Raw genomic sequence first — 12338 nt, forward strand, 5'->3', positions numbered from 1 at the left:
GACTTGTGTGTGATTTTAATTTTCAAAAATGATAGCGAAAACAATTTCAAAGAGAACAACTGGATGTTTGAAGTTATATAAAGATGTATGCGGTGGTATAATTATTTAATTAAACGAAAATAATAATGACGTAAAATATATACAATTCCAGTTTATATTGGCAGGGTTAATCAAAATATTAACGTCGCATAAACAAGAGGTATAATGTAAGTTGATAAAAGCGTTTATTTGAATGTTTTAGGAAGTTTAAGATATCCGTATATAGTTTAATTTTTGACAGTTTAATAATGTAAAATGTAAATTAAACAAGAACAAATAATGAATTAAAATTCAACATTAAATTTTATTAACCAAACAAATTTAATATATCCATTAAACTTAATTTTTTGAGCATGTTTAATGAAAATTATATGTTTAATATACAAGAGGTATAATGTTAGTTTACGGAACACTTAAATCTGTACGTATGAGTAAGTTTACAATTTTTCCGACATTATTAAATTTGTTCTTTTACGGAATCCAGTAAACTCATATTAAATGCTAATTATTTTTAAACGTTTTCGGGCACACAATATGTAATACTACATACTTAAATTTTAAATAATCGTAACGTTTAAATTGCATTTAAGGTGAAATTAAACGCGACTTTTCGTGCAGTGTGAGCGTGGCAGATTTTATAATATCCATTGAAATGAGAGAGTTTGTAAACTTTGTTCACTATCACAGATTGAAGATGAGTTTCATTTCATTTAAATCTGTCCATTTTATAAAAAAAAAAATTAGAAAGTTGTATGTAAAAAAAAAATATTATTATGAAAAGCCTTCTGTCTTTAAACTTATTCAATTCCTCTCAACAAAGAATATCAAAGAGTTGTGCAATTTGGGCAAATACCTATATTATAAATGCTCAAACTTCGATAAAAATATAATTATTGTTTTTGTTTTAAAAATATACTCTTCATTATCCTGTTTACTTTTATCGCGTACATTTTTCACACTGCTACGCACGCTGCTATGTGCACACGCAGTCTAATCCAAGATTTTGATTTTTTTTTAAATGTCTACATATGTTTGTTCACTTTACTTATGTGTATATGTTAAACCTATGAATCGTATGGTTCTTGGTAATATACAATACAATACAATTTACAGGTTTTTAAGTTGTAAGATTTTTCTGTAAGTCTTTATATTCTAATAATTGTCAAAAAAACAAAAAAACAAAAACAAAAACCTTACGGACTGCACGGACTGACGTCCGATATAATGTAATATAGACTTTCAAATCTCAATTTATTTCATTAATTGGCTTTTCCCTCTATAATTCAACGTATTGATCTGCAGTCGGCTAATTAAGGTACATTTATACATGTATTTTGACATTTGAGGAGAGGTAATATATTATTTCTTCTAATACTCACTGCTTTCATACCTACATGAATCACCAAAGAAAACATTTATTGTTTAATTAAACCACCATAGTTTATTCATTTTTTTTTTCTTGGGCGAGGGGAAATCACAAAATCCATCATTCATAGCCATGAAAGAAATACATAGGGTATGTATACTGTAAAGCATAGTTGTCCCAGAGGATCTGATAAAGGCATCTGAAGAGTCAGATCTCGGAGAATGTACCGATTTATCTACTCTTGGTTTTGACAAATTTAAAAATGACGGATGTATTCCTATTCTTGAAAGAACTTGGTCCTATGACATCACAAAAAGGAACTGCAAATGTTATAGGCTGAACAACGCGTAAGCACATACCGAAACTTGTGAGTAGCATTCAGTTAGGATTGATCGTAAATTTTAAGGAATGGATCCTCTAAAGTGCATGTAACTTTATTTACTCTTACCGATATACTTGTGTTTTGTTGTAAATTTTGAATTTATCGGGTTGGTGTAAATAAATATATTTACAACACGACACTTGGTTGGAAAGATTCGAGCCTGCAAGGTTCAAGCGCACGTCAATGGGGTACATACATTTATGTTGAGGGGTTTTATTAAAAAAAATGAAACTAAACATATTACTATGGTGGCATATCTCTGCCCCTTGTGTGCAAGTTATTTTTCTATCAAATATGTCGACATGCAAGATAAATATGCTGACATGCAAGATAATTACGTCGACATGCAACATAACTATGTTGACATGCAAGAAAATTGCAATTAGAAAAGAATTATACAAAATCTCAAAAAATTTCAAATATCGCCCAACTGTGACATCCGAGATGCTAGATGCTACCTTTTTATGTCGACATGCAACTTCTTTATGTTAACATGGAAAATACATGGAAGATAAATATGCTGATATGCAACTTATTTATGTCAACATGCAACTTATTTATGTCGACATGCAACTTATTTATGTCAACATGCAACTTACTTATGTTGACATGCGAGATAAATATTTTGACATGCAACTTAGTTATGTTTACATGCAAGATAAATATGTTGACATGCAACTTATAAGTTGTATGTTAACATAACTTAGTTGCATGTCGACATAAATATGTTGCATGTCAACATATTTATCTTGCATGTTAACATAACTAAGTTGCATGTCGACATAAATAAGTTGCATATTGACATAAAGAAGTTGCATGTTAACATAAAGAAGTTGCATGTTAACATAAATAAGTTGCATGTTGACATCAATAGGTAGCGTATCTAGCATCTTGGATGTCACATGTTGGCGATATTTGAGATTTTTTATAACTCTTATTTGATTGCAGTTTTCTTGCATGTCAACTTAGATATGTTGCATGTTGACATAACTATCTTGCATGTCAACATATTTATCTTGCATGTCGACATAATTAGTAGAAAAATAACTTGCACACAAGGGGCAGAGATATGCCACCATATATTACTGTGCGGAGGGTCGTGAGTCTTTTTTCTTAAAGTCAATTTTATACCAAAGAGATACAAATAAAACGTGATAAGATATTTTGTAAAAATCGTTAGATTTGTCCGACTTATTGGGAGTGCATGTGACTTTGTTAAACCTTTATATATACAAAGACTAACAAACTAAATACAACAAATATGTTGCATACACATTCCTGAATGATGGTACCGAGTGAGATTATGTTGGTACATGTACTAAAGATTTGTTTAATTATGCACCGTACCAATATGTCTGTATTCTTCAAATTGTGTTGTGTGAACCGTTTTGAATTTCTTAACACGGAAGTGTGCTGGAATTTCGTTGTTCCTTAACTTTAATTAACTGATATTATTCAGGAAAGTGTAGGGTAAATCATTGTCAGTCCTACCTCTAGTAGGATTTGATTCTTAACTTGAAATTACTGACATCTCCAGGAGAGTGTAAAGTACTTGAAAAAACTGACATCCTTAAAAAGAGTGAAGAGTACATGAGATTGTACTGACATCTCCAGGAGAATTTAGAGTACTTGGTTGTGTCAGTCCTACATATGGTAGGAATTGATCCTAAACTTGAAATCACTGACATCCTTCGGGAGAGTGTAGAGTACTTGAAATTACTGACATCCTTCAGGAGAATGTAGAGTACTTGAAATTACTGACATCCTTAAAAAGAGTGTAGAGTACATGATTGTACTGACATCCTTCAGGAGAGTGTAGAGTACTTGACTCTACTGACATTCTTTAGGAAAATGTAGAGTACTTGAAATTACCGACATCCTTCAGGAGAGTGTAGAGTACTTGAAATTACTGACATCCTCAAAACTTGACTGTCGGTCCTACATATGGTGGAATTCGATCCTTTATCAAAGGATATTGATAAGATATTGAAAGAAGCATAAGTCTAGATCTGTTTGGTCCAATGTTAAAAGGACTGTTATTCCAAAAAGACACCTTATTGTGTTAGTCCTAAATCTGATAGGACTTATCTTTTATATATGCAAAAACATGTACATGTAGTTTACAACAGTGTAGAACATCTGTCCAAGAACTACACTGGGTCCGAGAGAATTTGATTCAACATTGAATGTGCTTAAAAAGTTGTGTAAGTGTTTTGTCAATAAAGTGCTGGCATGTTTCAGAGATAGTATAGAACAGTCTAAAATCTGGTCTGGCATGATTCCGAGAGGTTAGGACTTCTTTCAGTCCTACTTTTGTTAGGATTTGATCTAGGCTTCTTCAATCTCATACTAAAGATAAATTTATCCCATATTAATATACATCTACAAGTCCAATCTTCACAAAGTCAAGTCAAAGAAGGACACCACAGCATAGATGAAATTGTCAGATACCAATCATTAAAAAAAAATAACAATATATGTATTCAAATATATTTTAATTTTTATAGCTTCACAATAGTTTTTCTAACATATTTTTTTCATTTCATCATTAAATTCAAGAAAAAAACCCTCATATACATGACAACAACTTAGACATTACACACAGCCATTAATTGTGGAACAATGTGGTAATAACAACAAAATACAGTGACTTCTAACACACTGAGGTATCTACATCTTCACACACCCTCATCATTTATAAGCTTCAGGAGCTGCCATTGATATCCTGCCATCCATCTTATTCTTCTCTCTCTCCAACCTACTCATTCATGATAACATCAATTTTTGCCATGTCAGCATTTACCCCATCATTCATACATTACATCAGCAGGCTAGTCAGTCAATAAATATATACCCCAACAACCGGTATACCCCAAGATACCCATAAATTGTCTGTATTCTAAGTACTAAGTTTATTCATGGAGCAAAAATTTTCTAACATTTTTCTGTAATGAATCTCAGAGAGAGAGAGAGAAAAAAAAATACAATTAATAACAAAATTCAATTTCTGTGTGTCAGAAAGGTAATTATGCTTATCAATAATGAGAAACTAACAACATTTACATATGAATTATTTAGTATTCCAAAACACAGGTGTGTCACACAAATTAAAGACAAGTGACTATCACCAGAATGCCGTTCACATTTTGAATTCCTCCAATGAAGGGAGCACTTCATCATTATCTCAAAGTATCAGGTCATACCTGCCAATAGATTTCTTAATCTTGCCAAAATGATTTCATCATACTTTTATATATAATTATGCCTTACTCATAGCTGACTTGGATCGTTTAGCCACGGCTCGTTGGCTTCATTATGTATACACACGCCTCCACCCTTTTTTCTGATGACAAGCTTGGAGACCTCATGTGTGACCTAAACAGGAAGCACACTTGTCTGTATCACAAACTGACATAACATTTGTCACGCTCGTGTCACTCTTTTAACCTCAACATCATTATCACACACACAAACACACACACATATGCATACACATAAACACACAGATGTGGAATGTAATTTTTTGCATACATCAATCACATGAGAGTAAAGATTTTCATTCAAACAATGATTTACAATAATGAAGAAAAATACAACTATACAATATAACCATAAACTATAGAGAGTTGCTGCTCTCTCTTTACCCAGCATCCTCCACAAATATACAATAATTATCAAGACATTCAGTGATGATATCAACAGGATATTTGCAAAAAAAACCTCAGGCACCCGACACATTGACAAGCAGACGACTCACATCTGTCATGTATGAATTAATGGTGAGCAACTTTTAGGCCATTGATAACAAAAAAACAAGCACCAGACACTCAGTCTACACAAAAAAAAAAAATAAACAACGAAAACATCAGAGTCTTCAGTAAGCATAAAAGGAAATAAAAAATAAAGCACCAAATAAACTTGTGGAATATCCCAATCTGTCAGTCCGGGAGAGATCAAAATTGTCCAGAGCTCTAACATGCGTAGATGTGTCCTTGTGTCTACCGACTGCCAAACGGGGTAAAAAAAAAATATAGAAAGAAAAAAGGCAGTTCAAAACTGTCAAGTGCAAGAACAACGGTAAAAACTCTGCAGGAGTGGGTGCACATAGTGTCTTATTTCACACAGTGTCACTTCAATACGGAACAGAGGGTGGATGGAGTCTCCGTTTCATAGAGAACCAAATTACGTGAGCAGTTCTCCTTTTTTCACAAAACTATAACAATCGTCACACAAACAAGTGGTATTTTTTTTGTCATTAATAATTTTCTAACTGAAGACTTCCACCAGTGTTCCCATGTTCTTGAGGGTTTGAGGATTTCTTTCCCCTTGGCAGTGGTGATAATTAATTAACAGTAAGTTGTGGGATTTCGCTTCCATCCCAAGCTGCTGCGCCTTGTGTCTCGTTCCCTCTCCCTCGACCATTATGTTGATACGAGTGAGGAGTTTGGTCTCTGCTGCTGTGGTGATGAGGGAGGGGATGCTCCTCCGTTTGTTTCCTTCTCCTTTTTGATTCTTAACCACGTACTGGTTCCCAGAGCTTTGGCAAAATGATCATCCACCGTCTGGACGTCTGGGTCATTTTTGGCCTTCAGGGCTGACCACATGTTAGAGCCCAGGGATTTGGCAAAATGGTCATCTACTGTTCCTGTTGAAAACAAAATTTCATCTGTTAGTCATTTCCTAAACATACTGAGGAACCCCCTGCACACATATTTCACATAAATTAGTAAAAGACAAGGAGGGATTCCCATTACATAATTTCAATGATCTAATAAAAATGAAAGAGGATGTAAAAAGGTAAATCAAATACCTAAATATCTTTTATAAACATTTATTACATCAAGTGATATTGTTTCTTTCAGAGCAAAGAAAATGGCTGACCTGTGATAGAAACATTGGCCGGGTTGATTTTATCTTCATCCTTGGGTGAGGAAGAGCTGCCTCGTGTTGTCTGGGCTGTTTCCTCCGGGGGAGTGGGCACCTTGGGGGGTGGTGGAGGAGGGGGAGGATTCACTTGCTTGGGGGAGTTGGACGTCATATAATCTCTTCCCAGCGACCTCCTGAAATGCTCCTCTATATCAGGTTCACATCCTGCTAGAAAAAAAGGAAGATGTTGAGAGTTCACATATACCAGTATTGTTTAAAGTTATGCTAATAGACATTGAAATGATTGAACGAAATTCGATAAAATTTAACCTTCGTGCTATTATTTCTTTCTTTTATTTATAGCTGATGTATGTTTAGAAAGTGGAATGCTCAGACATGAAAATATTCTTTTCTATTCAGAAAGTGTGCACTGATGACTATTTGATGTACCCATTAAACAGATTTTGAATGTCGTAATCGATTCCCCAAACTTGGCCATTAAACTGTTTGAAAACCTCCTAAACTTTAAAGGATGAAAAATTGATGGGCAAAAAAACTTCAAAATTTTATCTCTCAAATGCCAAACTAAATTGAGGCATGTCCATTTCTCCCATCTCAAAGAAAATACTTCCGATAACAGACTCATGTACATTAGTCAAAACATTCACCGGTAATAATTTCAAAATATTGAATTCTTTGAATTTTATTGATGCATCTCGAATGTTTTTCGACCTGCAGAAATGCATTGATAAGACCCTGGTAATCAAAGTCGTATCCACAGGTGTCTAAAAAGTTGGGCCTCTGCTAACCATTGCCAGCAAGTTTGTTTAATCAGGGGGATTCCTATAGCATAATATATACTGAACCAGACAAAAACTTTTTTTTCTCTGCATTTTAAAGCAAATAAACTTAAAAGTTGAAGAGATTTGAAGACTGTCGGAAATGTGATAAAAAAATGATAAAATATCTTGACAGTTAAAGAAAAATAAGCATGAAATATTTCATTCATAAAACTTCCAGCATAAAAACTCAACAGTTCATTGGTTACCCAGATTCAATATTTTTCCATAAATCAAATCGGCAAACAGAAACTGGAAGGCAAAATCTTTATGCATTTCATGAATATCTTTAAAGACCAATTGTAATAATTGTTCTCTCTACGGAAACATCTAATTGCACGTTTTCTTCTTTCTTTTTTTCTTTTAATAGCATGTTATGAATGAATTTGACTCATGCAGTTTACCTGTGTTACAAATTAACGAATTTGAACTAATCACTCAAACGTTTTGTTTCATGACTCATCCCTTCTTTACAAGGGTGACATGTCTTTTTGCTGATTTGAAGTGAGACCTCTTTGATCTTTTCCTTAACCACATAAATAGAAAGGAGAAAAAACACTTCACCATTTTTCTTCATTTACATGTATGATGCCAAGCTTTAAATTCAAAATTGACAAATGTGTGTGTTGAAATGAAAACACTATAGTTCCCTCCCCCTAATTTATGGACCTCTTTAATGGTTTGAACAGATTGCAATTAATCACTGCTCATTAAAAGACACTATATTACCAGTCACTTAAGAACAAAATGTGCTGAAGAAATAATTGAAAAATTAAATTTCAAAAAAATTTCAAAACTTCATATTAGGTTGGCCAGGCAGAAATGTATACAAGTGTTTCAAAGTGATTAAATCTGTGTGTTAATTAGACTTTGATGACTCATACCAAAACACAACAGTACAAAATCAGACCTGCCAAAAACCTAGTCGACAGTTTTACATATCTGTGAACAGATTGAGAAATTGCATTCAGTAAAACCAACAATACTGAGGTCATGTGATCTAGCCCATCCAATCAGTCACTTGACCACAAACACAGAGAGACCAATTTTGTAGGCAACAGATTTGTCAACACATAATTGAATATTAGTGATTTTTGTTATGGGACTGACGTCATGTCATCTTTTTTTTGAATGAATTGGTCTAAAATTCATCCAACCAAGGACATTTTTTTCCCTATTTCATTCACTCAAGAAATAAATATGCAAAGAAAACACAATCCCATACATTCATTCAATTATCATGCAAAATAAGCGCAGTGAATAAAATGTCACTTATATATGCATATATTCACTGATTTTTTGCTGTTTTCGTTTCAACGCAAACACCTGATGATTGACGAAGCATCATGGGAAGATGACCTCATAAGTACTTGGTTGCAGACTGAGGAAAGTACAGCAGTGCACAAGATAACATCATGTGTCGTGTTTGTTCCTTTTCAGGGGATCCTGATCCGATTTCACCTTCACTTTTAAGTATGTACTGACGACTGAAAACTGACACTGATTGAAACACACGACAATGGGAAATCATGATCCCCCCTTCAGAGCCTTACCCCATCAGCAAATTGTATACCCACTGTACCAACATTAGGGCTGTCATACAGAAAGGAGGACCCAGGGCAATTTACTGACTCCAGTGTTCTCTGATAGTTCGACGATAAGAGAGTCAACGCGTTCATAGTATTCAAGTATGGAACAATCGCACGTCCCTTTTCCCCCTTATTTGTTTGGCTTGATGTACATCCACCCTTATACCCTTAGGTTAGGTAAAACTGAAATCTTGTTTACGGCAGACATTTTCTAGTAGAGACCCTACCTAGAGTTTCCTATCCGTAATTGTGATGGATAGGATAAAAAAAATAAATTGCCTATTTCAATTTAATGATGATTGACTATCTTTAGACATGACACCTTCGATGGAAATGCTGTAAAATTAAAAATCGTTTTTCAAAATTTCATATCAACTTTCATATCTCATAAAAACATATTAAGTACACTGAAAGTATGTGAGAGAAGGCGCTTCAAGTCTTCGCCCTGCAATTATTTATTTACATGCCCATAGAAAAAGACGGAGTTCTTGACACACTAACACAGATTGCTTGCTATTATCACTGCATCTGAAGGGGTAGAATTTAATTATATCGCCTCTCTTTTGATCACCGACTGCGACAAAATAAAACCTAAGAACCTATCTTGTGTGACCGCCTATGCCCGACTGTGATGTGAGGGTACTTATTACTGTTTCAGACGGATACACGACTTTGGGTGACCTCAAATGACCTAAGGCCATTACTGATAATAGTATCTCAATCTTGTATCTATCATTCTTATCTTCACCTTACAAATTTTTAAGTTCTAAGGCGTTCAGGTTTAAAATTCTGCTTTGTTTAAAAAAGTTTTTATCTAAAAAAAAATAAAAAGATAATCTTTGTAAAAAACAAGCAAAAACCTAAAAATCCAAAACTCAGGTAAACACCAACATTCATATTAAGAAAGATTTAGCGATTTCCATGCTTATTTAAAAGTCAATATAAAGAAAAGTATCGCATTTCAAATTGCGGAAATTAATTGTGAGACTCAACGAGTGCATGGCACCACCCTTTAATGGCAAACTGTAGTAACTGCAAATGTCTTGAATTTTCAATTGACATTTATTGATAAAACTTGCAGTATATATATATGTAAGGTAAGATTTTAAATGCTGATCATGTTTTCTGCAATTAATTTTAGGTGTCTTTGCTGACTAAAAAGCCATGTTCAAGTTTCCAGACACCCCTATCCAAGATGTTTCAGATTTCCTACAAAAAAGCAGTAATTTTGGCTCTTGGTATGAAAATACAGCAAGCATGTAGCAATAGAGAGGAAACCTTATACATGTGTGAAGCCATTTGGTTATCATTTCTCCCAGGCTTTTTGTCCATTATGGAAACTGATTTTTCTATTACCCTGCCAACCTCCTATACAAGGAGCATAAAAGAACTTGATATGTAAATCTGCCATTGTTATAGTGGAGGTTTACTGCATGAAGTGCCCCTTCCATTTTCTTTGCCCCCCTTTTTCTCCTTCAATCACCTGTGCGTTTGACGTAATCTGAGTAGTTTAACAAAATGTTTTTCTTGCATGTCACGGAAATGAAGTGGATGACAATGTTGCTACATCTAATACAGCAGATTTATGGCTGACTTAAAAGTGCGCTAAAGGAAAAAAAAATCTTTTACATATGGGTCATATGCCCGACCTGGCCACAAAAAACCAATTCATTGAATAAAAATTTTTCATAGTAAAGTGAAACACGAACCATGAATCACTCAAGCTTGGACCCAAAGTACACCTTGACAGGCATGCCTAGAGAGCAGTCTCCAAATCAACAGAGAGTGTATTATCAACCAAAACATGGCATCCAAACCACGATACAAAACTTTAAACATAATATTTTACCCCAAAACACAACAATACAGACAAATTAATGCACTTTTTGTGCTCAGTTTTTTAAAAACTGAAACACATCATTTAAACAGAGGTTAACAAATTGAACGCATAAACGTGTATAAATACACTGTGCCCATAGCAGCAGAAGAGCTCCTAAAATAGGATTCTATTAAAGTTTCCTCGATATAGTAAGTTTACCTCTTTTTAGTATTATAAAAGCCTCTTTCTCTCACCTGATATAATTTGCCGACTTTTAGGGCTGGCCACAGCATGAGGAGTATGAAGAGGGGACACGTTGCTATAGTGACTGGTCCTCTCGGTTGCCATGGGAGCGCATGTGATGACTGAGGGCCGGGAGATTTGAGTGGAGAAGGCCGAGGACGATGAGGGGAGAGAGGAGCTAGACAGCGAGAGATTCAGTGGAGCATCATGGGATTCCAGCGAGGAATACTTGGGGGGCGATCCCCTGGGATCCCGGATTGGTCCTGCTGGGGGAAGGAGAGGAGTGTAGTGTCTCCTGAGGGGGTAAGACTCCAAGGCTGAAATATGATGGTCCCCATTTCTGTAGACTTCTCCATCTACACTAGGCTGCCTGAAAATCAAAGAAAAATTACACATCAAATTAATTACATACACAATCAGCTGAATCAATCAAAATTTATGTACTTTGGGTTCAAGAAAATAGAAATTATCATTTCAACACATGCATGCAGTCCCATAAACAACACCAAACATTTTTGCCAAGAAATGACTCATTGATTGAAATTTAGCTATCTTATCTGCAAAACAAACAGGAAAATACTTTTGAGAATGGAATCGTGAACTTTTCATTGCCAAAACCACAACACAAAATGATTTTTTTTAAACAATAGGTAGGTAAAAAAGAAAGGAATGAAAGATCATGTTATAGAAAAAAAACCCAGCATTAAATCAGAAAGGAAACATTAAACAGGTGTTTGCCACTGTCTGGTTTTGGTCTGGATGATGCAATCCCTCACATTGTTCTAAATAAAATGAATGATTTTTTTTACAAGGTTATCAATGAATTTTAACAACAAGAGGTCAAGATGCCAGTATGCAAAGAGGTTCTTACTCTCCAGTTCCCCAAAAAATTCTGCATTTCAAATCTTTTTTATGCACTTTAGTGAGAATGAAAAATTATTACGGACTTGGGCACCATAACTTAATTGGTGTCATATGGGTATTTTTGGATTTTATCAACATTTTTAAATAACTTTTTAATTAATATGTAATAGGGTTGGCAGTTTCTAAAGACCAACTACCCCAATTCAGGCACTGTGAAGTTGTATGCAGGGAAATCGGAGAGTGCACGAATTCCCTGCCAGGCTGTCCCCACTGAGAGCGGGGCCTTTGTACAGCGACGACCCCAGCCCCTCATCTGAGGACACAGTATCAA

At 34.7% G+C, this 12338-nt stretch overlaps 1 protein-coding gene across 3 annotated transcripts in view; it reads right to left on the minus strand.

Moving 5' to 3' along the window:
- Positions 1–4265: 4265 nt before the first annotated feature.
- Positions 4266–12338, minus strand: part of LOC105328535 (transcription cofactor vestigial-like protein 4) — a 36763-nt gene continuing 28690 nt past the window's right edge. For 2 of the 3 annotated variants that reach the window (XM_011429463.4, XM_011429461.4), the window contains 3 exons: positions 11155–11513; positions 6669–6881; positions 4266–6432 (listed from right to left, as the gene is read on the minus strand). In XM_011429463.4, the coding sequence (XP_011427765.3) occupies positions 6209–6432; positions 6669–6881; positions 11155–11513 (796 nt within the window). In that variant the 3' untranslated portion in view covers positions 4266–6208. The remainder of the gene's footprint in view (positions 6433–6668; positions 6882–11154; positions 11514–12338) is intronic. The other variant, XM_011429462.4, reaches the window with a different exon arrangement.

Source organism: Magallana gigas, chromosome 4 (genome assembly GCF_963853765.1).
Source record: "Magallana gigas chromosome 4, xbMagGiga1.1, whole genome shotgun sequence".
Taxonomy (NCBI): Eukaryota; Metazoa; Mollusca; class Bivalvia; order Ostreida; family Ostreidae; genus Magallana; species Magallana gigas.